Source organism: Pteronotus mesoamericanus, unplaced genomic scaffold (genome assembly GCF_021234165.1).
Source record: "Pteronotus mesoamericanus isolate MK-2021 breed Mesoamerican mustached bat unplaced genomic scaffold, CSHL_Meso_final scaffold_21, whole genome shotgun sequence".
Taxonomy (NCBI): Eukaryota; Metazoa; Chordata; class Mammalia; order Chiroptera; family Mormoopidae; genus Pteronotus; species Pteronotus mesoamericanus.
In genome coordinates, this window is record NW_026555310.1 from 18,526,917 (window position 1) to 18,553,337 (window position 26,421).

The 26,421-nt window shown below is 38.4% G+C and overlaps 1 protein-coding gene across 1 annotated transcript in view; it reads left to right on the forward strand.

The window, feature by feature from the left end:
* ITPR2 (inositol 1,4,5-trisphosphate receptor type 2) overlaps positions 1–26,421 on the forward strand; it is a 434,318-nt gene that overhangs the window by 313,218 nt on the left and 94,679 nt on the right. Inside the window, exon 46 of the mRNA XM_054591314.1 lies at positions 23,174–23,281. Within this exon, the coding sequence (XP_054447289.1) occupies positions 23,174–23,281 (108 nt within the window). The remainder of the gene's footprint in view (positions 1–23,173; positions 23,282–26,421) is intronic.

Genomic DNA, 26,421 nt, shown 5'->3' on the forward strand with positions numbered 1-26,421 from the left:
CTACCCCTGCCTCTCTGCCAGGCCTTCGTCCTTACTGCGATACCAAGACAGCTTGTGGTGAGGTCACCAGTCACTGCCACTGGGCTAAATCTAATGATTTGTTCGCATTCCTTATCTCATTTCACCTGTCACTAACTTTCACAGAGTTGGTCACTCTCTTCTTGAAATAATTTCTTGATTTCACTTTCCTGAAACACAATTTCCTGGTCTTTTTGCTTCCTTACCAGCACCTTCTTCTCCGTTACATTCCCTGGTTCCTAGTCCTTCTCTGCTTCCCTCAGAAGAGTTCTCATCAGTGTGTTTGAGGACTCATTCCATGGATCGCTTCTCTTCGCCGCTGATATTCGCTCCTTAGATGATCTCATTCTGTCACGTGACTTCAAACACCAGCTGTACCGTGATAAATCCCAAATTGATATCTTTAGCGTGGGCCTCTATTCTGAACACCAGCCTGGTACATCCAACTGCTTGTTTAAGATCTGCGTTTGAATGTTGTTTGAGGCATCTCACATTTTATCCTCTACCTTCCCCCACAGTCTGTCCGACTCAGATAAAAACCCAGACTCTCTGACTCTAAAACCTGAGCTCCTCGTCATTCCTCTTACCTGGTGCTGCGTTAACCCTCCCTATGTGTTCTCGTCACACCCTGTGTTTACGCTGGTCCTAGAACGTGTATCATTGAAGTACTGTGGCCTATTCCTTTGTTTGTTTCCTCCACTAGACTCCAAATTCAGTCACGGCAGGAGTAATGTATTATTCACAAACGTGTTGCCTAGTGCATACTGCTGTGTTTGATAAAGTGCTTTTGATTGATTAAGTGAGTGACTATTACAGTTACAAGCACTATGGATAACTGGAAAGGAAATAGGTTAATATTGGCTGGCATTACTGCAAAGGGTTTTATGAAGATATCAACATTTTAGATGAATCTTACATATTGATAAGATGTAGATAAGCAGTAAAAAGGGAGGAAGACCTCATCACCACGGGGAAGGAAGAGGTAATATTCACCATGACGTGTGTGGAGGTCGGGTGCTCTGGGGCATTGCCTCGGGTGGAGAAGGCAGGGGCGCGCGGACGTGGGAGGCAGCCATGGAGAGCACATCTTACCAAATTCCGGAGGGCTTTCGGCACCAAAAAATGAAAAAATAATTCAGTAGAAATATTTGTTGAAATGTGACAGAGCATAAATTTCTGCTAAACTGTTCCTTAGGGGACTTAGTTCTTATGTATGCTGTCATAAAATTAATGAGACATTAATGATTTTGTAGAATGCTAAACACAGTAACACAAAAACAAATGGCACAGAAGTTTGCTTTGTAAGATATCCTCCAACTCAAAAGCGTTATTACACATCCTGAAAAGGTCTTTCAATGATTATACTTATATTCATGCACTAATTTATACCCTGACATTATCAAGCAAGTATTTAAAGATAAATCAATTAAAAACAAACCCATGAGGAAATACGATCTGTAAACATATAAACCAATATAAAAACACTTATGTCAAAGCCGTAAGTAATATCTTGGATGTATGTGTCTGTGAGTGAATGTGTGCTTCCAGGTGTCTGACCGTGTTTATTTACTGATTAACTTGTTTTTCCAGCTCAAACATAAATGAAGAAAAGTTAACACTTTATCCTGAAGATATGTTGTAGAAATATGAGATGGGATAAGAGGGCTGGGCAAAGAAATCCAGTTAATAACCTTTGTCAGTAGATCAAGTGGTAGCGTATTAAGGTGGTGTATGAAAATAACTTTTCTGATGTAATAACTGAGAGACTCTGGTACGTGTGCAAGTCTCACAAGCAGCACGAGGAGCTTGCTCAGCTTTTGTTTTGTGGCCGTTGGTGTACTTTGGGTTTCAGAATTACTTAGAGCAGAGGCACCGGAAAGTGACAGACCATTGTAACAAAATAATGCTGGAAAATAAACTGTTGAACTAAAAGGTCAAGTTTCAGAAAATGAAATAGTTATCCTTGGTCAGGCCAAAAATGTCCTCCTTCTACATCACAACCAAGTAGTTATGTGAAACTGTATAGTAGTGGAAAGTTCTGAAAAGTCCCTTGAAGGATTTATATTATCAATTGAATAATATCAGTTTGGGAGATATAAAATTGGTTCAAAAGATATATTCTAGAGACTTATGTATGTATGTGTGTATGTATATTATCTTTGTATTATCTATCTATCTATCTATCTATCTACCTATCTCTCTATCTATCTATCCCATTTTGTCATTTATATGTGACCTGCAAACTAATCCTAAATTTGTGTTACTTTTATAAGGGGCTTGCCAGCATTATACAAAGGGCCACATAGTAAATACTTTAGGCTTTTTTGGTTATATTGTCTCTGTTGCAAATACTTAATTTACCATTCTAGTGCAAAAACAAAACCCCCACAGACAATAAACAAATAAGCATGGCAGTATTAAACTGAAACTTTACTTAAAAAAAACAAACAGGTGTAAGGCCAGATTTGACCCATAGGCTGCTGTAGGTTGCCAGATCATACTTTTGCTGATTTTTATAATCTTCACAGTCATAATTTCCCACATTTGAAATATTCTTTTGAGTAAGAATTGATAGTTCATTTATTTTTAAGTAATTCTCTCAGTTCACTCTGTGTATGAGTCTAACACACACACACACACACACACACACACGTGTAGAATTTCTGCCTGGTTAAAGAGAACACATTAGAAGTTCTTTCTGCCCATTCCTGTGATTACATGATTTTAGTATTCTGTGTAAAGGGGAAGCCTGGACAAGAATGAGAACTGAGTGACCAATTGGCAGGGCTGGCACATAGTCATGTATTAGACTGAGGGTATGAATGAACCTCATATAAAACAGGAGTACTAATGAATCGAGTAGAATGGAAGCAGAATAGGAGAACATGAAGGCAGAAGTAATTGGATGAGACAGATGTCAGGTCAGAAGGCAAACTAAAGAAACAGCTGGGGAGAAAATGGTGTACTTATATCTGACACATAACTTTGGAAACTCTATGTATGGAAGCTGAGGTGAAACAGAGTGGTTCTCAAATTGTAGTGTACATCACATTCCTGGACCTGAGCCCCACAGCCTTGGGGTGAATAAGTCTGCAGCAGAGCCCCGAACTGCCTTTTCACCATGCAGTCTGGATATTTTTATTCAAGTTGTCCAGCAGCCACAGTTTCAAAAAAGAGCTGCTTCAGACTTTTGCCCTCCTTAGCTTCCTTCCCTAATTGTCTGGCAGTCTGCGCAGCTGACCTGCATAGAGCCCCTTCTCATTTCATCCCCTTCCTTCTCCTTTTGTTCTTCCCACTTTCCTGATATCAAGGTAATTTGATTATCACCTAATTTTCATACCTTGAACCCCCATTTAATTTCTCAGAAATTAAAGGAATTAATCTCTGCTATTTATCAACAGGAAAATCTCTTTTTAAAAAATAACTCACACCCAAACTAATGATTAAAAGCCATAACGCTCTCTTCCCTGCACGTGTATTCATTGGCCCCATGAGGCATTGTGAGAATCTGGAACCTGTGTTGCTTTATATGTAAAGTTTCTAATAACCAAACAAGAAAGGAGAGCCAGTATGTCTGGGCCCAAGGAAGGAGAGGGAGGGTCGGAGAGGAGGCTGAGGAGGTAGGCTCAGATCAAGAGGGCCTGTCGATCTTGCTATGGACTTTGGCTTTTATCCAGGAGCAATTAGAAGCCCTTACCACTGCCCTTTCCTAAAGGCCAAGAACTGCTTCATTTCTGGCTGAATTAATGGCTGGCAATGGCATGAGGAGAAAGGGGATGATGTGAGAGTCTTGGATAACTCCCAGGTATAGAGATGGTGGGTGAGTAGATGATGCTGCATTTCACAAGACTGGAGATAGAGAAGGCATGGGGGTGGAATGAGGGGACAAGAAGCTTGGTTCCAGACCTTTGGTAACTGAGGAATTAGAGGAGCTTGGGCTGGAGGTAGACAACATGAAGTTTTTTATACATACTTAATTCTCAGGAAAGAGAGCTAGGTTTGGAACATTGCTGTACGGAGACAAGAGTATGTCAGTGCTATTAGAAATTGTGGGTATAGATAAGGTTACCCAGGGAATGAACTGGAATGAGAAGAGTAAAAGATCAAGAGTTGAACCCTGAGTAATACCACCTTTAACCCTGTGGAGGTCACAGTCAAAAAAAATCACAGCATAGGTTGTGTGCATCCAAGAGATATACTCATTACTAGTATTTGCTGAAATGTAAATAAATAAATAAATAAATAAATAAATAAATAGAAAACACTGCAAATTTGCATATATTATATTTATATAATAAAACACGATTTTAAAATTTATTTTAGGTTACAATTTAGAAATTATTAAACAAAAATATAAAACATAAAGAATAAAATTATTTCTTTTCAAATAATGGAAACATGGATATTGCTAAAAAATATAACCAAAGAATGTCTTTAATATTAATCAGACTCTTCAATAATTGGCTTTGCAAAATGTTTGTAAAAGTCATTGCAAGCAATATTGCTATGCTCAAGGCATAAATACTTTTCACAATATTTGCAAAAATATTTTAATAAACGACTCCTTTTGGATGCATAGCCCCTAACAAGTGCTATACCCAACCTGATGTTGAAAGGAAAGGAAAGGAGGAGACTGGCTGAGAAGGAGAGATCTGAAGGCATGGGACTAGAAGGTGAGCTAGGAGGCTCACGAAGGAGAGTGAGACCCATGGTCCCTGAGAACTCAATACACAAGATGCAGCCTTAAGCCAGACCCCAGGATTTGGCATTTAGCAGGTTACCCATGGTCTTACCAAGAGCAATCCTTCCTGAGTGACGAGGCCCAGAACGGACAGCAGGGAGCAGAGGGCTGTGGGGCTACTACCTGAACAGTAGGTACATTCCAAAATGCACATCAGAGTCAGAAGCAGTGATTCAAAGCAGCCAAAGTATCCTCTTGTGATCCTGATCTTAAACAGAATGAAAGTGAAATATTAGCTCCAAAATCTAGCGGGGAGGGAGAACGAGATACACTGGTGGCATTACAACTCAAATGTTCCTGCTCTCACTCCGAGCCACTTTATATCTTCAATCCACTGCAGTCGGTCTCTAGAGGAAGTGGTGTGTATGTGTGTGTGTGTGTGTGTTGTTTAAAATGTCCATCCTCCAACATTTCAAAAGGCTCTTCATATTTATATTTGCTTTCCTCTTAGCACAGCAGTATTACCTAAAAGGAGTACCTGTAAAGGGCTAATAGGAAATACTCCCGGGTTCCAGTTTGCAAAGGCAGATCATTATCTGCCAGACAGGAGATTTGTTTTAGCTTGTACCCACTCTGTGTGGTGCTTTGTGGTTCTCTTCTGGTAGGGCATGCTGTGGGATCACAGCAATGGTGCTAATTAAATGTCACTGGGTTTGGGAGCTGTAGAGAAGCTTTCATGCTCAGATGGCTGAGACAGAAGCAGGAAGCGGAGGCACTTCGACTCTCCTGAAGCTCATTAGCGTAGGGCAGGGCTCGCATTCAGCCGGCTTTGGTGCTCAATGGATGCTGCAAAAGGGCCCACAGATGAATTCCAAAAGGAGTAAATGAACACATGTCTATATATTTTTAATAGAAAACAATTTCTCTGGGCAAGTTTGCCTTGAAATTATTCCCCTGCATAACCCCTTATCTTATTGACTATATCATGGATTCTTGAAGTGCCTGGTATTTAACTTGTTTTTAAAGTTGATAATTCCCACATGTTCAACATTGACACAAACTAAGGGAGAAGTTTTCCAAAGTATTGGGTTGGCCAAATAGTTCATTTGTTTTTTTCCGTAAGATGGCTCTAATAGCACTTCGTGGTCTTTAACTTCATTCGAAACAATTCTGCTAGATTGTATTGTGACCGCTGTCATATCAGTGGGCATTTAAAAGAACTTATTAAAAGTGGTGAATTCTTGTATATCCATTTAAGTATTGAAGATGGAAGAAAATATGCAACACTTTTGGCATATTATGCTTTATTATTTCAAGAAAGGTAAAAACACAACTGAAACACACAAAAAGATTTGTACAGTGTATGAAGAAGATGCTATGCCTGATCGAACCTGTCAAAAGTGGTTTGTGAAGTTTTGTGCTGGAGATCTCTCCCTGGATGATGCTCCCTGGCCGGGTAGGCCAGTTGAAGTTGATCGTGATGCGATTGAGACATTAATTGAGAATCGATGCTATATGATGTGGGAGACAGCTGGCATATTCAAAATATCTAAATAAAGTTATTGGTGAAAACGGAAAATGTGTCTTTTATTTTTCACAAAAAAACTGTACGGACTTTTTGGCCAACCCAGTAATAAATTAAACACACGTAGCAAGAAAAGATCAGTGCTTTGAGTACGGGTGGTGATAGGCAGCCAGCCCCTTCCCAGCTCCTCTCGAGAGCCCTGACCGCCCCCTTTCCTGTGTGCTGAGATTTGAATGTCCGGGAATTACTGTGGGTTCCCCTTCTCAGTGAGTGGTGTGATTCTCTGCCTGGCTCTCAAGCTAGGGAGCTGGCATTCGTCTTGACTCCCTTTCCCCGGACAGCATGTCCATCAGTTCCAGGCTCTGAATCTCCGTGGGGTCAGCCCAGTCTTCTCACTGTTACTGCCAACTTCCTCCTTCTGCCATTGTCCTTTCTTGCCTGGACCGTAGCAGCAGCCTCCTGTCTGTTTGCCTCTGTTCAAGGCCCTTTTCAGTCCACTGTCCAAATGGAAGTGAGAAGGATTATTTTAAAATGCCCACAGGTTGTGTCTGTCTCCTCACTAAACATTTCAGTAGCTTCCAATAGAACAAGAGTATATGCTCACTAACATGGCTTAGCATACTTTTTGTGATTGTATTCCTGATTATTCTTTTTTTATTATTATTTTGCCTCATATTTATCAAGTACTTACTTTGTCACAGGTGCTGTGTCTTATCTAATTGTCACAGTAACTCACTCAGAGAAATATTAATAAAGCACTGTTATTAACCTTATTTCACAGAAGACAAAAGCGAAGCTTAATGAAGCTAATTTTCTTGTCCATGATTGTTCTGATAACAAATAGGATAGAAGGGATTTGAACCCAGTCTATCTAGAGCCTGTGATGCAACCACTGTACAGTGCTACTGTCTAGCCACCTCTGTCATTATCCCTTTACTGGCACAAAATGTTCCAGAATCTGCTCACGTCCTTCACTACCACCTGGTCCAACACCACCACCGTCCCTCACCTGGATTATTGCAATGGGCGTCTAACTGTTCTCCCCACTTCCGTTCACCTGTGTATTTCTTAGTGTCTTTTCTGGCCCAGCAGCTGGACTGAACCCTGAAGAATGCCATGTAGATTATGTGACCACTCTGCTCAAAACCTTCTGATTCTTCTGAGTTTCTGAGCAAAAGGCAAATTTTGCCACTGCCTTCTAAAGCCTCCCAGCAGGACCTGGTTCCTCTGCCCCCTCTTCCCACCTCCTTGGCCACCTTTCTCCTTACCTGCTTACCCCCCACCCCATCTGATGGCTGTGCTTTGAAGCCAGGAAACATAACCCTGCTTTGTGTCTTTGAGTTTGCCGTTTTCTTCTGCTTTTCAAGTTCCTGTTAAAATGGTCTCTGACCTTTTGATTTCAAACAGCAGCCTCCGTCCCTGCTCGTGCTCATTGCTCCCGCCCTCTGCTTCCTTCTCTTTTCAGCGCTCTCTCATTTGATAGACCGTCTAGGGGTTAGTTTATGTCTGGCCGACCATCAGAAAGTCACCTCTGTAAGGACAGGAGGTTTATGTGTTTTGTTCACTGTTATAACCCCAATGTCTAGAGAATGACTGGGTACACACCAGAGGACAGGTTTATCATTAAGTATTTTTGAATGAACATGCAAGTAATACACTAATCATTGCATTAAACTCATGATTACTTAAGTTTTAAGGAGAGTTTATTTTTGTTTTGGCTGGGGACATATGGGTCTTTATGTTTTAACATACTATATGGATCTGACAATATTGTTTCCTTTATTGATAATTTACTGTACAATACCAAAGAAGCTTATAGTACAGGAAATAGCTTTGTTTATAGTATCTATATGTTTGTATTTAGTACCTGTATCCTTAAATGTCTTCTCTACCAGTTAGCAGTATATATATTTTTATTTTTATTTATCTTTAGAGAGAGGGGAAAGAGAGGGAGAGAAACACCGAGGTGAGAGAGCTACATCGATCAGTTGCCTCTCAAATGCCCCCAACGCAGGACCTCAGTATATTTTTTAAGAAAGGAAAAGGAGTTTTTCCTAAATGACTCTGTCTCCATTTTTTTCTCCCTTCTCTCTTCTTTGAATTTTTCCCCCTCCCTTTTTTTTTCATTTGCAACCTGGGTAATTTAACTTCTGAATGACTAGGTAACATTTAAAAGGGTGTTAGATGTCACATATTGAACAAATAACGAAGTGCATGTTTGAAGTTCGTTGGCTTTTTTCCATTTGATTCAACTGATCTGAACCCTTAGAGTTGAAATTCACCTTGCCACCTTATTTCCTCCTTTATCAGGTTTGCCTTTAAAATTGCAGACGTTCACTTGAGTAATACATCTCACATTTGAGAATCACTCTAACAAAAGCTAGCCCTTTTTTAAGCAGCTGTTGATGAGACAGTTAAACATACAGATAGCACTAGCATGATATTTCTCAGTCGGATGTAACTCAGAAATAGAAAGCTGCAACCTGAGGTTGAAATGCTTTCAAGCAATTGAGCTTCAGGTTCCTGAAAATGATGTCATAGTGCTTTTTCTCAATTCCCCATATTCCACCCCAATCTTACATCTGGCTAATTTGTGCACTTCAGGTGGGATCCCCAAGCATACTGGCAATGTGAGAACTGTTGTGGAACTCATCTTTATAAATCCAAGCCTTTGATTGACCCACTTTAAAGTGGCTTTGTCAAGACCATGAGCAACAGAAAAGCAATTGACTCATCCTTTGAATAGGTATGCCACCGAAAAGAGTAGAATGGTAATACGGCCCTCTTCACGGAACCTGGTTGGTTCAGGAACTTAAGGAGCATTAGGAGCACAGTTCCTCTAATTCCCTTTGATAGAGTGTTGTAGGTATTACTGTTATTTCACAGCTAGGTAAATTAGACATAAAAAGGTCAAGTGATTTGTACCTGTTCCTATGAAAGGTCAATGGCGGGACCAAAGATATTCCCTCAGTGCAGTAATCAGCCCACTCACTCTGACAATTACTTTGAGAGCAAGGACTATAAATTTTCCCAGTCAACCACAAGACCTATTTCAATGTGGTCAAAGGGCTCAGAAAGATGGAATTTTTCACCTCATTGCCAAAGGGAGAAAAAGAATCACAAGAAACAGTGAAAGAATCAGAATGCTTTTGAACAGATAAACAATGCTATATAATTCCTGATTTCTTTATGTTTTGAGTGAGTGACTGATTACCTTATTCCAGAAATAGAAATTAAAACACCTTTTACATTTACAAATTGTAATTCAACATTTTCTAAAACTGAATCTCTTTTGGAAAATTAAACACATTTATCATTAACATTTGAACACACAAAAACACTCTGTGCCATTCGTCCCTCTCTGTTCCTTCATCTATCCATACGTATGTTCAGTAAAGATTTATTAAGGGCCAGTTCTGTGCTAAACAGTGTCATGGACGCATGGAACATTACAGTGATGACAAAGGAAAATTCCTGTCCTTCCAGGGCTTACTTACATTCTAAGTGAGAGAGCTATTTAAAATCAAATAAATAATAATCCACATGTGCATACTATTATTTTAATTATTACAGAGAATGATCCTTCTGTCCTGCTAGTGTTTCCCAAACCATGTTTGAAAGATCACTAGGGAGGGTATGTGACGGTAAATACCCAGCACATTCATTTCTGGATGCTTGAAGAAACTACTGAAGTAGCATTATCCTTTCATCTCTGGGTCTGAAGAAATACATTACTTTCTTGTTGGGAATAGTAAGACCCACAAATTTCAAAGACTTGTCTTTACTTACACCAAAAGAAATAGGGTCTGAAAAATGTCTATCTTTCATGAATTCTACAAAACAAAAATAAACACTCCAAGTAAGTGTACCTCACTGTGGGGTTTCCTAGAGATTATCTGCTACATTTTTTTTCTTTTTACTAATGTTTACTCATACTTTGGATAACCCCACTAAACATGTAGAGTTTCTCTTCTTGCTCCTCACCTTGATATATTTTATTTTATTTTTTAATAGAACACTGCAACAATAATTATATAGAATATTTTTGTGAAATACTAATTTCAGAAAAGAACTACTTACATAAAATTTATTTTCAAATAGGTTTTAGTCAGTCATAAAATATTGATGTATATTCTTACATTGATATCAGAAGCAATTACACAATATACTTCATTTAACTTTGCATGGAAAAAATATAAAATAGCAGGAATTTTTCCTTAAAATCTTATTCTTACTAAAATACTCCTATACATAGCTTCTAATGTATTGAAGTAGGTGAAAATATGACCTGTTTTAGTTGAAAAAATGGAACTAAAGAATAAATTTGACTTAAATAATTGTAGGGAAAAAACTTATTCTAGAAGGTAATTTTATTCATCTATTTTTTCATGAAACAAACTTATAAATTAATATATTTATTATATAATTATATAAACTTACTTATAAACTAATTTTTGGACTTGAGTGAGATTTTATTACAGAGAGCTTTTTTGTAAATTGTTGAAAAAATTTTTATAATATTTTGTGATGTTCAAATTATATACAGTTCAAACTTCTGTGTTCATAAATACCATTTTTAAAAAATCCTTACCCTAGGATACATTTACTGTTTTTTGTTTGTTTGTTTTTTAATAGAGGGGAGAAGGGAGAGAAAGAGGGAGAAAGAAAGAGACAGAGAGGGAGAGAGAAACATTGATTGGTTGCCTCCCATATGTGCCAGAGTGGGGACCAAACACACAACCTGGGTATGTGCCTTGAGTGAAAGTTGAACCCACAACCCTTAGGTGCATGGATCAACACTCCAACCAACAGAGCAACCCAGCCAGGGCCATAAACACCATTTTATTGGAACACAGATATGTTCATTCATTTAGGTGTCATCCTTGGCCCCTTTTGTGCTACAGTGGCAGAGTTGAGTAGCTGAAACAGAGTCCGTCTGGCGTGCAAAGCCTAAAATATTTACTATTTGTTTCTTTACAAAAAAAGGTTGCTAATCTCTGGTCTATACTCCTCGAGCCCTCTTGCCCACCCTTCCCCCCACATGTCATCACTGGATTTTGTAAAGTATATTTTATTGATTATGTTATTACAGTTGTCCAACTCTTTTTTCTTCCTTCTCTCTCTCCACCCAGTATCCCCATTCCCTCTGGCATTCCCCCATCTTAGTTCATGTCCATGGGTCGTACTTATAAGATCTTTGGCTTCTCCATTTCCTATACTATTAGCCTCCCCCTGTCTATTTTGTACCTACCAGTTATGCTTCTTATTCTTGGTACCTTTTCCCCTATTATCCCCCTTACCCCTCCCTGCTGATAACTTTCCATGTGAGCTCCATTTCTGTGATTCTGTTCCTATTCTAGTTATTTGCATAGCTTGTTTTTGTTTGTTTCTTTTTTTTAGGTTCAGTCGTTGATAGTTGTGAGTTTGTTGTCATTTTACTGTTCATAGTTTTGATCTTCTTCTTTTTCTTACACAAGTCCCTTTAACATTTCATACAGTAAGGGCTTGGTGATGATGAATTCCTTTAGCTTGACCTTATCTGGGAAGCACTTTATCTTCCCTTCCATTCTAAATGATAGCTTTGCAGGATAGAGTAATCTTGGATGTAGGGCCTTGCTTTTCCTGACTTTGAATACTTCTTTCCAGCCCCCTCTTGCCTCTAAGTTTTCTTTAATGAAATCAGCTGATAGTCATATAGAAACTCCTTTGTAGGTAACTGTCTCCTTTTCTCTTGCTGCTTTTAAGATTCTCTCCTTATTTTTAATCTTGGGTAATTTAATTATGTGTCTTGGTGTGTTCCTTCTGGATCCACCTTCTTTGGGTTTCTCTGAGCTTCCTGGACTTGCATGTGTATTTCCTTCACCAGTTGGGGAAGTTTTCCTTCATTATTTTTTCAAATAAGTTTTCAATTTCTTGCTCTTCTCTTCTCTTTCTGGTACCCCTATGATTTGGATGTTGGGATGTTTAAAGTTGTCCCAGAGATTCCTAAGTCAGTCCTCTTTTTTTGAATTCTTGTTTCTTCATTCTGTTCTGGTTCAATGTTTATTTCTTCATTCTGTTTGAAATTGTTGATTTGAGTCCTGGTTTCCTTCCCTTCACTGTTGGATTCCTGTATATTTTACTTTATTTCACTTTGTATAGCCTTCACTTCTTTGTTTATTTTATGACCTGATTACCAATGTTTTGAACTCTGCATCTGATAGGTTGGCTATCTCTTTTTTAACAGAAAAAGAACTAAGTTCTTTGATCTGTTCTTTCATTTGGCCATATTTCTTTGTATAGGCATACCTGTTATAGTGTAAGGGGTGGAGCCTTGGGTATTCACCAGGGTGGGGCAGCCTTCTCTGTGTCATGGTGCTGTCGGTAAGGGAGAGGTCAGAGAGGGAACAATGTCGCTTGGTTGGCTCTCATCCCACTTTCAAGAGATTGACAGTTTCTCCCACTGCCATAACCCCTACAGATTTTTACAGCCAGAGGTTTTGAGGCTTTCTTTCCCAGCATGGGAACCCTGGGTTCCGCAGTCTGTCTTGCTCCCCGGCTCTTCCTCCTCATTTATCTGCACACAAATGTGGAACTGCCCAGGTTGCCAGCTGCTGCCTCAGGTACCCAGGCTGCCAGCTGCAGCCTTGCAGTGCATCCTCTCTGTCCGGGCTGCTCATCTCTGCCCTCCAACCTGTCTGGACAAACGTTTCTTCTTTAACTCCTTGGTTGTCGGACTTCCATACGGTTTTATTTTCTGGTAGTCTGGTTGTTTTTTGTTTTTAAATTGGTTGTTTCCTCCGTTTGGTTGTGCGAGGAGGCGAAGTGTATCTGCCTACACCTCCATCTTGGCCACACCTTCTGCAGAGAGCTTTCTAAAAGAGCAAAGTCAGCTCATAAATTAGAAGCCCTGAATGATAAGTAACCAGTTTTTTAAAAGTAAATAAAATATTTTTATGTCCAATCCCAATATCAATGTTTTTGAAAAAATTTATTTAGAAAAGTATTTACTGTTATTAAGAGTTTTGGAATGTTTACATTTTTTCCTGTAGGTTGTAAAAGAAAAAAGACTTTTAAAAAAAGTTGCTTTTTTATGTTTAACTTTAGATTTTATAAAAGTGGATTTCTTATTGAGAACCTATCAGAGGTGTCCAACCTGTTGGTGTCTCTAGGCCACACATTAAATACACAAACACTAACTAAAACTGATGAGCAAAAAAAGATTTAAAGTAAATTTATGATTGTGTGTTGTGTCACATTCATAGCCATCCTGGGCCACATGTGGCCTGTGGGTGGCGGGTTGGACACTCCTGATGATAAAACCTATTATGCCAATGGTTCTCATATGGTAGCAGGATTGTGATCTTCTGCATGGCTTGTTAAAACAGGCCCCACACCCAAAGTTTCTGATTCTGAAGGTCTGAGATGGGCCCAAGAATTTTCATTTCTAACACATTCCCAGGCAATGTTGATGCAGTTGGCCCAGGGACCGTATTTTGAGAACTTTCCTGTTTTGATGAATATTCGCAATCAGAAGAAAAGCTAGATTCTTCATCACAACAATTCGCAATGCTTTATATCAGAAGCATGGTACAAGGATTACTTACTACCTCACATCATTTAAAAATAGATTTTTTTCTTGCCATTTACTGTGGTTTTTTCCTCTGCTACTGTGCCCTACTTCAAGGGTTGAGCTGTAAACATTTATTGACTATAGTCACTAAAGGTCTTTTATTGATGTTACTGTAATTTCAGACAGACTCTAATGAATAGGAGTCTAGATCCTCTGAAAATTAGTTTTAAAAAGTTGGTGAATTTCTTGTCATTTTGCACATATCTTTGCCTTCATTTGGCCACCCTCTTAATGGAAATAATAAACTGACCTCTAAGGGAAAAAAAAAACAATTTATTTTAGATATTAGATAAATAAAACCTATGTTTTTAAAAACTCCTTGGATAAGGATTCCACAGTGAGAGGTAATGCTGGTGTTTTAGGGCCCCTCCTTCAGTCCTGTGGGGGCAGGGAAGGGACCAGTGTTCTACTTCCCTAAGGTCCTGAATGTTCGGCCAGGACAAGAGAAAACAGGCTTGAGGTCGCATGGTTTGCTTGGGGGTCTGTGGCCCTGTGGTCTGCTGGTCCACAGATCCTCCACAGCTGCCTCGCAAGGTGCTTGGGAGTTTGTCTGCTCTCTCTCCCAGGTTTGCACACGGTATTCCTCAGAATGGACGCCCTCTGTACTTTCTCTCCTGCTCATTGCCACTTTCCTCTTGGCCATGTGCCCTTTGGGGCTTTCTCTTTGAATTCTCAAGAGCCTATTTTGGAAGCCCCCAAAAATTAACATCGTTTCTTTTTTTTTTTTCATTCAGACTCCATCCAAATTCTGCTCAGGACAATGTGTATTTGGCTAGGGAACAAGGAGTTTGGGAAAGAGAAAAAAGAACAAGAGTGAACTTTTTAAGAAAGACTGAGATTTGTTACTTCTTGCAACTAATCTATTCCATTACACTGTTTGGTGGAGAATCAGTACTTTCATCTGCTTTCCATAAACAGTCTTTGACACTCTTTGCTCTTTTCTCTCCCCTCACTTTACCCCTCCCCCCAACTCACTCATGTTCTCACCCCTCTCCTTTGGGAAACACCACCATTTCCGCCTTGAGAACCAAGCCCTTCATAACCTCAGATTTAAGCTGGATATTGCTGGGGATTTCCCGGAACCTCATTTCTGCTGACTGAAGTGGAAAGGGTGGGCTCCTCTCTGGTAGGAATGCCTGAAGCTCATTTCCTTCCAATGTCTCTAAGAGTGCAAACATCCCCTGCCACAGTGAGTAATTTCTTGCTGAGACCACACAGCTAAAACATCTTGTGTGAAAAAAAAGACTTTTCTTCTCCTTATGATGTCTTTGACCCTACTCCTAAAAGAATAATGATTCTGGCATCAATATTCTAGCAGGGGTGTCCAACCTGAGGCCCACGGGCTACATGCATCCCAGGAGGGCTATGTATGTGGCTCAACACAAAATTGTAAATTTACTTAAAACATATGAAATTTCTTATTTTGTGATTACATGTTGCAATGTATTTAATGTGTGGCCCAAGACAACTCTTCTTCCAGTGTGGCCCAGAGACACCAAAAGGTTGGACACCCTGTTAGGAATAGTTATTTCTTCTTTGGGCTATTTTCTTTATAATGGACCTCACAACACTGAGAGTAGCTCTAGACAGATGGGCCATTCCCCGATGGATTCTCTCTAATCCCCAAATTCCTTTTCTAATAGAAGTGAAAAGAATGGGTAAGATTTCAGTTTATCTTGTCACAGTTAAAAGAAAAATTCCTTTGTGGTTTGTACTTGTATTAGCCTCTGCTATAGATTGAATGTTTGTGGCCCCCTCCCCCAATTGCGTATGTTGAATCTCAGTGCCCGCCATGCTGGTGTTTGGAGGCAGGGCTTTTGGAAGGTGATTCGGTTGTGGTGGTGGAGCCCTCGTGAATGGGATATGAGACTGGAGAGAGACTCCTTGTGTTTTCTGCCAGTGAGCTGATGGTGAGAAGACATCCGCCCATGAGGAAGGAGCCTTCCCCAAACACCAGATGTGATTAGGTCTTGATCTTCCATCCTCCAGAAATATGAGAAAAAAACGTCTGTGATTTATAAGCTACCCAGGCTATGGTATTTTTTGTTACAAAGCCCGAACAGACTACGACAGCTTCCTAAGGCTTCTGTAACACAGGACCACACACCTGCTATCCTGTAACTGCAGACATTTACTCTCGCACAGTTCTGAGGCTAGAAGTCCTAAATCCCAGGGTTAGCAGGGCCATGTTGTCTCTGAGGTTCGACGGTAGGATCCTTTCCTGCTTCTTCTTAGCCTCTGCTAACTGCCAGCAAACCCTGGTGTTCCTTGGCTTGTGTTACTTCGGTCTCTCTTGTCATCAAATGTTATTCTACCCATGTGTACATGTCTGTGTCCAAATTCTCCTTTTGTTACAAGGGTAGTATTTTTTGGATTAGGGTCTACCTGAATCCAGTATGATCTCATTTTAACATTATTGTGTCTGTAAAGACCCTATTTCCAAATAAAGTCACACTCACAAGTTGGAAGTTAGGTCTTGAATGTATCTTTTTGGTGGAAATAGTTCAACCCACAGCAGTCCTCTCAAACCAGACTCCTCACATGGGCATTTAGCCTGGCTCCAAATCCTTGTCCCATCTTCCACTCTGCATTGCCCATGACTGGTTTCATGCAGACCCTTCTCTAGGCAGAGTGATCTCCTCATGCCATCCTCTCTGTCCCCTTGCTACTTAGGAACATTTTAACCATTTCATAAAGACTTTTTTAGACACCTCGTGTGATTGTTTTTTGAAAGCCACAAACCAAGTTTGAGTCCTTGTATTTCTGCCCTTATTTTCCCTCATATTAATTACATTTCTATAATTGTTTTAATTCCTCCAACTAGAAAGTGGGTTTGCTTAAAAGAAGAAAATGAGTCTTACTTATCTCTGTAATTCCACAATAGTTTTATGCTTTGCACATAGCATCACAAAATCATAGAAAAATAGACATTCGAAAATATAGGGCTTGTGTATTTTAAGCACATTATAATAGGTCAAAACTTTGTTTATACACTCTTCTGCAGATTGCTCTCTGCTTCCAACAGGAAAAGTGTTTGGTGTAAAAGCCTTGGACAATTATTATCTGAAATATATAAGGCAATTATTCTGCCTTCAGGCTCTGGCTCCCTTTGTGATCTTTGGAAAGGCAGTTGCCTTGTCAGTTTTACCAATTAATAAAAGCAGACTCACACAAAAAGCTTCACAGATGAGAAATGCCAAAGAATAATTATTGTAGAATAACATTCAAGTGCAATTGCTTGATTTTTTTACTACTCCATCCTTGCTTGGAACAAAATGGAAACGGACATTAAAATCCCAATAATAAGAAGATAAATGTGAAATAAATGTTACTAAAAATGGAAGGCCTGAGTTTGTCATCTTTATCCCCCGATCTTGGTTTTAAAAAACTGCACGATGTTAGTCAAAGACTCTGCTATAGGTTATATGTGTACTTGCAAATGTGCATGCCTTTTATGTATATGCATATTTTTATTCCTATTTAGTATTGCAAATATGTTTAAATTAAAAATGTCATGATTAATAATGAGGTACATGATTTTTCTTTTTAACACATAATGAATGAATCCCTAGCCTTTATTGACAGCCTTTCTCTATGGGTGATATGTCTTTATTTTCTTTTTCAGGCCAGCTATCCAGCAATGCTTTTGAACCCTTCTTTACTAATAGATAAACATTTATCTGCTCGTGTATTATGTCAGGACTAGTTTTTCTATTTGTATTAATAAGCTAATAAAAGTTATGTATTCATAAAATTATTTTTGCACTTCTTACTAAGTAGACACCATGTCCACACAATATATAAAAACAATTAATACTCCCTTGCCTAATGAAGATTGTTGTCAATTACAGGTGTTCCTAGGACCCAGAGATCCCTTACCTGGGACATTGTCCTCTTTTAGCATTCAGTGCTGCTGCCCATGTCCAGCCTCTCATCATTACTAATATTGATGGTTGGTTAGGTAGTTTTCAGACCATGTTGTATAGTGACATCAACTAATTCCAAGTGCTGTTGTGAGGGTCTCTGTCACGTAAAGTTGGCTGTCATAGATGGCTGTCCTTGAGTATCTTCATTAGCTGTCTTTCAGTTTTTAATTAGTATTTAAATTAGATTCCTTACTGTGATGGCTCTCTACAGATATGCTATACTTACTTGTCCAGAAACTTCCCAAGTGTTTTCACCATTGGTTCCTAAAGCGCTTAATAGTAAATGATGCTATTGTTTCTTTGGATCCCAGCCTTGTTTTCTTTATTGAGTCATATAAAGAGGTACATGACAGGGAGCAGTAAACAAAATGTGGCTACAGAACCCATTACTAAGGAAAAACTGATGTCTTTGGATGGCACTGTGGCCGTTCTACATAAAATTTTTAATAGACTTGCATATATAGGGGACCAAATATTTTTAAAACTCTTTGGCATATGTTAATTGATATCTGAGAATTTGTACTATGCTTTTAGTATACTGCAAATTTGGACCAAGAAAGCTCTACATTGATATCAGACATTTTGACACATTTCAGAATCATTGAGATAGTCTTCACTTTTTTTTTGTATTTTGTCTATATAATAAGGATGTTATCCTTGCTTCATATAGGGTCAATTCAATATTTATTGAGTACTCGGTTCCTCCCTCCTCAAATAACTTACCATCTAGCAAAAGGGGTATAAGTACATGAATAACTATGAAACAAGAAAAATATATGAAAATATTTTATTTCTACAAACACTAGAATTCTACCATTAACTGATATCTAATTAGATTTTCTTTGGCTTTTCTCTTTTATCAAAAATAAAACCAAACAAACAACAAAACAAAAAAACCAGAGAGAGAGAGAGTGCATTGACATTTAAGCATCCTTGCCCACTCAAATGCATAATAAATGTCATGAATTAACCCATTTCATAATTGATTCCACAACTATTTATTGAATGTATTTGATGTGCTAAGTTCTGTTTTAGGCTTTGGGATACAGGGTGAGTAAGGCCAGGCCAGTCCTTTCCCTTGAGGATGTCATAGCCCACTAGACAGAAATAATAGTTACTAAGTTACAATATCAGAAATTTTACTGTTTAGATATGCACAGGGCACTAACACAAAACAAGGAAAAGAAAACTGGCTGCTTAGCCAGGAAAGGGTCTTTTTTCTAAAACAATATATAGATTTATTATTATTTTTCCATCACCATTTATCCTCCCAGGCCCTCCTCCACCTCCACCTGCCCCCTGCAGTCGCCACACTGCTGTTCATGTCCATGAGTTCTTTCTTTTTTTCTTTTTTGCTTAAGCCCTTCACCCACCCCTCCTACCTGCCCACAGCTATCAGGAGAGGTTCTTAGTTTCAAAGCATATAAAAGATGTCCAGATAGAAAAAAGTGATACGATTATTTCTATTTTGTTTATTATTCTGTATTTCAAATTTTCCAAGCTATGTATAGATTATTTGTAAAAACATGAATGGAAATAATGTGTTAAATGTTTGAACATGTGAAGAAAATCCTAGGCACTTTAAAGTGCCTGTTAGAGTGCTACTTATTTACAATAAGACAAGACAAATGTAGAATCATCTCACTAAGACAACAGGAAAGAGGGAAGACCTGATATGTTTCTGTGACGCAGAATATGCCCAATGAATATAGATTTTCACTATTAATTATATCACATAAACTAACATTATTGGTTTCTTAAAATAATCATAGTAATTTTTAACACTATAAAGTTACTCTAAAGAAGTAAAATCTTTTTAATAAATACATTTATCAGAAATTATTCAAATTAACGCCTCACCTGAAAATGTACTTTTTATATAAGATGTAAGGATTCTAATATTTATATTCAAGGTATTAAACATATATACATTAAGCATCTACTATGTACCAGACACTGGAATAAGCATTGGAAATATAACAGTGAACATAACAGATGCAAATCTATGTTCTCTAAGATATAAGACTACTTTCTTATAGGGGTAGATAGCTATTAAAGAGATCGATTACAAAATATGGCATGTCAGATCATAGTGCACTATGGGGAAAAGTAAAGCAGGAGATGGTGTTAGATATGTTAGAGAAGGTGTGTGAATTGATCACTTAAAATGTGGTTACAGATAAGACAATACTTAAAAGGTGCCTTGAGGTAGGTGAGGAGGCAAGCCATGCAGTATCTAGAGGAAGAGAATCCAGGTGAAGGGGACAGCAACTATGAATTCTTGGGATGGAAACATGCTTCTCAGGCTGAAGAAATAGCCAGGAGCCCAGTGTGGCTGGGACTGTGGGGAGCTGAGAGAGGCAGCTGGGCCAGGTTCTGTAGTCCTTTTTGGCCCCGGTGAAGACTTGGCTCTCATGCTATATGAGATGGCAGCCTTCAGAGGGTTTTGAGCAGCAGCTGAGACAGATCTGATCAAAGGGATAAAACTCTGGCTCCTGTGTTAAGGCTAGACACAAGAGGACAAGAATGGAGGATGGAGAAGGTTAAAAGGCGACTGCAGTATTCCAAGTGGCTCTGGCAAGGATAGGGATGGACGTGTGAGAAGCAATTTGATGGTGGACATACGGGTACACTTATCAATCACTGCTCCCAACACTTCGTCAATAAGCTCCATTTCTAGTATATCACTCTGGCTAACCCTTCCTAAGTAGCACTCCTCATCCTTCTAGCATCTCAACTCCAACACATTTTTAAAACAGCATTAGAAGCTACAATTCGTTGATCCTCCCACCTTTTCATTGTCCCTCCTCGCTTCATTTCCTCCCATGTAGATTCCATGGGCCTGTTTAAATGCTAATGGCAGGAAACAGACAGCTGAACCTCTCTGGAGAAAAACACACTAACATGCTTACCAGCCTCATTCACTGGCCTCGCGAACATGTGTGCTGGCCCTCACTGGGTGAATGTGTTTCTATCTAAGGCAAACCCTTCCATTCCCATGATAGATTATTCCATTCTAACCTAGTTAAGATGTTGCTCTAGCAAATGTTTCATATCTCTCAAAAATTAAACAAACATGTTATTATAATACCCATCTTTGGAAAAAAACAAACAAACCCGTATATCTTATCCATTTCTCTAGCTCCCACCCTGTTCTTGGCCCCTGAGCAGTGCTTTTCAACAGTTGCCTGTTCTTGTCATTTTTGACTTGCTAGCCTCCTATTCTTATTTAATCTTAATATGTAGGCTTTGTTGTCCATCACTCCTTGAAACTGCTACTGTCAAGGTTACCAGTGACTTCCAAGCTGCCAAACCCAGTGACCACTCTGCAGTCCTATTTGGTTAGATGGCCAGCAGCATCAGACACCATGATCACTCCCTCCATCTTGAAGCTCTTTCCTCCTTTGGTGGCCAGGACACTTGTTCTCACTGGTTTTGTTTCTACCTCACCGGCCTAACTTTCTCAGTCTCCTTTGATGAGGCAGCTCATCTCCTAACCTGTGTTGGAGATCCTTGGTTCTCTTTTCTCTGTCTCTGCACACTTTTAGGTGATCTCATTAAGGCTCATGATGTTCAATATCAGCCATGTACTGATGACCTGGTCCTGACCTCTGCCCAGAACTCTTGACAAACATGTGCAACAGCTTGCTGGTCGTTTCCTTCTGGATGATGCCTATAGCTTCTTGTGTCCACAACCAAAGTCCTGATTTTTCTTCCTCTAAATATGCTCCTCCTGCATTTTTTTCTAATTAAGTGGCGTTTCTAAACTTTCAGTTGCTTAGGTTAATAATTTTGGAGTTATTCCTAACTTCTCTCTTTCTTTCATGCCCCCAATTTAGTCTATAAACAAACTAGGCCAGTTTTTACCTTCAAGAGCCAGGACTTCTTAAAACATATACTCATGTTTTTAAATGACTACCATAATTTTATTTTGAAATGCATTTAGAGTTTCGAAAGCACCTACAAGTCATTTTTTAAAACAAAAATCTGCATAATTCACATTTAGTCAAAAATAAAATGTAAATATAAAACAGGAAATAGGTTTTTTGAATGATTTGTAAGTAACCCTGAAAGTAAATTCTGAAAAAAAATAATTTCAAAAATGATATTGTTCTAGAACAGCATCAATGGAATGCATATTTAATCCAAATTATCACTTACAAAGACAATGTTTATTTGGTTATATAAGTTCTGGATTATTGTTTAAAATTTATCTCTGCTCTTTGTATTCACAATTTGAATTAACATTCCCTGAATAATACAAAGACATGCTTATTGCACTATAATATTGATAAAATACTGACTCTGAAACTACACCGCTTGAATTCAATACTGGCACTATTATTTTCTAGCTCTTTTATCACAGACAAGTCTCTCAAATGCTCTATGCCTTAGATCCCCCATCTATAAAATGGGGGTAATAAGAATGCCAACCCAGGATTTCTTGGGAGGGTCAAATGAGGTCATGTGCATAAGTACTGAGGATGGCGCCTGGCACAGATAAGAGATAGGGACTGTGTTATGAATAAAAGAATTATATGGAGATTCTTTGATACTAGGAGCCCTCAGGGAACTTGAGGCATAAATAGAATATCTAAAACATTAAAGACATTTCAAGGTTTCAGGAATTGTTTAAGGTAACCATAAAATATACAGTGAAGGCAATATGTATTAGTTATCTATAAAGTGAGAGAATTAGCCAACAAATGCCATAGACATTCAAATGAGGAAGGTTACTTCTATTAACAGTGGTTTATAGTTTATGGTGAGATTTTTTTTTTAAATGTTCAGTTGCAATTATAATAAAACTGAGATATGTGCCCATAAAGTGCCAATTTTGATGTATGAACATGCAAAAGCATAGGAGTTCAGTACAAATTGTTAATACAGAGCTTTAATTAGATACCATAAGAGCAACTCTTCTGAAATATTGATACCTATTTATGTGTATATAGGAAGCTGCTGCCATTTATATTGGTACCATATGCACTGGATTATGGCACTATCGACCAAGTTATTTTACATGTGCATCTAGTTTAAATTTATTATAGGGAATATCAATTATATATCATTGAGATTTCCTTTTTCCTGACACAATTGTACATTTATGAAAGATATAAATTTAATCAACAAATACTAATTGAGCACATACTCTAGAGGAGACATAGTTTTCTCATGCTAAGAACATACAAATATGCTAATAAAAATATGATTGATGTGGTAATAGCGGATCCTTGTGATTTCATTTTTTATGCCTTTCAAATAGACATGCTTTCCTGAAATGTAATTAATTGCCATTAACCCCAGAACCGTGAAGCCATGTGTATAAGTGGGCAGAGTAATTTCCAAGTTTGTCTCCAGGAAAGGCGGGGAAATATCTAAAACATGTTTTTCCCTCTTTTTTCCTCTAGTTGGCCCGTCACAACAAACTATTACAGCAGATGCTCAAACCAGGATCAGATCCAGATGATGGAGATGAAGCCTTAAAGTATTATGCCAACCACACCGCACAGATTGAGGTAGCAATCTATTATTTCTTGAAAGGGACCAACTGTGAAAAGATACTTTTACTTTTTATTTCAGAGCATTTTTATAATTGTTTCCTAGAATAACAAAGCAAAATCGATAGAAGCTATAAAAGGATATATTAGAAGATGAAATATGAGGAATTATCTATAAAAATTTGAGGTCTACATTTATCAAAGTTGTCTTTATTTTTTTGACCAGTACTATATTTAAGTTTTCTTTTGTAATTAATAAGGTAATTTTTGTTCTGTTTTGTTTTGGTCATGGAAGCAGTTATTTCACAGCAGTGTTGTTTTAGAGAAATTAGTAGAAGCTATCATTTAAGAAAAGATTTCTTTTTAAAAAGTATAGAAGGCTTATTAAAATAGAGATCTCTGTGTAAGAAAGTATTCAGAAGTGTATGAAACACAGAAGGCACAAATAAAGTTTCCATGTTGACAACATAAACTTGGGATGGTTTAATAGTTTCCATTTTCAGTGTGTAACAATTGACCCCCGCTCCCTCCATAAATGAGACATTCTTTAATGGCCAGTGGCAGATCAGGAGTGTGTGTCAACACAGACTTATCACTATGTGTTGGGAAACCAATCTGGTTATCATTTACTAGTAATGGTATCATTTTGACACTAGTAGGCACAGCTAATCAGGCAGAAGTGAGTAGAGTAGTTGGTGCTTGTCACTAGTAATTTACATTCATACATTCATTCACTTTGGCAGGTGTATTTTAGTTTTCAGCAGACTGTATCATGGGCATCACTGCTATTAATTCTCAATATATATAATCACTATACCTTACTGTTTACTGTTGCCTAACCTTTGGAATAATGAGCATTATTACCTTGTGTCATAAAATGGATCCTTTAGTAACACTGATAAACTTTGATAGTACTGTAGCTTTTGTGGGAGACTTGACCTAATGGAAACAGCAGGAGCTGGACCTGCAGCAAAACATTGCATCAGGCGCTCAGGAACCAGGAGGCTGACAAAGTCAGGAAGCTGGAGGCATTGGTACAAATAGATCATGAAAGCACCAAGGTTCCGAGGAAGGGCCCAGAAGCCAAAGTGCAAAGCTAGGTGATTAGAAGAGATCAAGGATAGCAGGTATAGTGGGTAAGCCTGAGGAGAGCATTGGGTTAATACCTGTGTGTGAGAGAGGGGAGCTGTTGTTGAAGTTGGACTTTTATTGGTTTCCCAGAAGTGAAGACAGATTTAGCTATATATACATAAATTCAGTAAATTTCTAGTTCTCATGCTCATTCAGAGAGCACCTCAGATGACCCACTCAGAGAGGCCACCCCTCCTTTCTTCACACATTCATTATTTCATCTCACTATGCTCCTACAGCAGTGTGATTATTCTGTTTAGTTTAACATATAACATGGTTCCCTATGGGTCATTTGTCCCCTGCGTGAGGCAGGGATTGGCCATGATCATCTTTGTATATCCAAAACTGAACACTGTATCTGGACTATAATCACAATAATGAATATTGTTGAAAATAATAGTTCGTCTATAAATTATAGACTGAAAGATCCCAGGAAATAGGAAGGACCTTGTGGATTACATACCCATACCTGATCTACTCACCCATCCAAGGAGGAATCGCTTTATTATAATAATTCTGTTCCTGCTTTCAATTCTACCTGTGATAGAGATCTCACTACTTTAGGAGGGAACTGATCCAATTGGGAGCTCTAATATTTAGAAAAACAATTTTTTTTGTAAAGCGTTCATACTAGCCCACTTTAATGTTTTCTCACTGCTCAGAGCATTTGCTTCCCTGTCAACATGATAGCTTGGCTCTAACATTTGAAGACAAATCATGATTACTAAACTATAAGCTCATAACTTGGGGTTTATGTTGTTTTTCACTTTGAATTCTTCAGAACTCCTCAACAAAGGACTGAATAAGGATTAGTTGAATAAATGTATTGAAAAAAATTATCTGTCTTTGCCTGTTGACAGTTAACACATTCCCCTTTCCTTCAATAATCTCTCCAGTTTGTCCATGCCCATTATAAAATGCGACAACAGCCAGGATCAAACATAACATATCATAAAGAGAATGGAAAACTTGGCTTATAATAATCAAGACACAATTTCTTAAATGCACCCTGAGATTTTTTGTAAACGTCTGACATTGTTAGATCATGTACATCTTCCCTCCCCCTTCCCACATAGTTCCCTATCATACCAAATAGGTCCAATTCTTCTTTTGTGAAATTGATTTCTTTTAAACCAGTGTTTAAGAATTTTTACTTACCACCACTAAACTTCATAGTGTTTGTTCCATGATAGTGTTCTAGATGTAGTTTGCATATATAACATATCATCTAGGATAGCTTCCATTACAACTAACAGAACACTAGACTGACTGTTCAAACGATAAAAGTATTTGATTTTCCCAGATACCAGAAGATTGATTTAATGATTCAATAATATCTACAAACACGCAGACCTTTCCTGTCTTCTGCTAGGCCTTTTCTGTCATGCTGGTGACGTCTCTCCTTGTGGCTGTAAAATGGCTGCCAAAGTCTCAGGCATCATTCCCTTCCACTACCATTTGTTCTAAGCAGGAAGAAAGAGGACACAGGCAAAAAAGTGCTTTTGTGTTAGGTATTTGGGTTTTTTGTTGTTGTTGTTGTTATTTTGTTTGTCTCCAAGGCTTTCTGCCTTTTTGGGAAACAAAGTCTTTCCTGGAAGCTCCTTCTCCCCCTCCCCCAGGATATTTCTCCTTACGCCTCCTTTTCCAGAACTAGGTCCCATGCTCACCGACATGCGAGTTGATGCAAAGGGAAAAGGATGGCCCTCCTGGCTTAGACCAGCCTTGATGCATTCTCGAGGGTTGGACTGAGGCTTTATAAAGATGCACCTTGGAGGTGTGGTCCACACAGACCCTAGTTATGTCATAAAACTGTATGAGAGTATTCAGCCTGTTTTTTAAGTCTAACATTAAATTGTCACAGATACCAAATTAAAGAAGTTCAAAATAATGAGCATTTATATGTAGGCATGTGCTAGATGGATATTATACCTACAAAATTCATGTTTTGCCGTGACTAGAAAAATGGTTTAATGATATCAAACACCTGTGTCTGACATCATGTTGAGTCTGTTATGTATTTCCCAAAA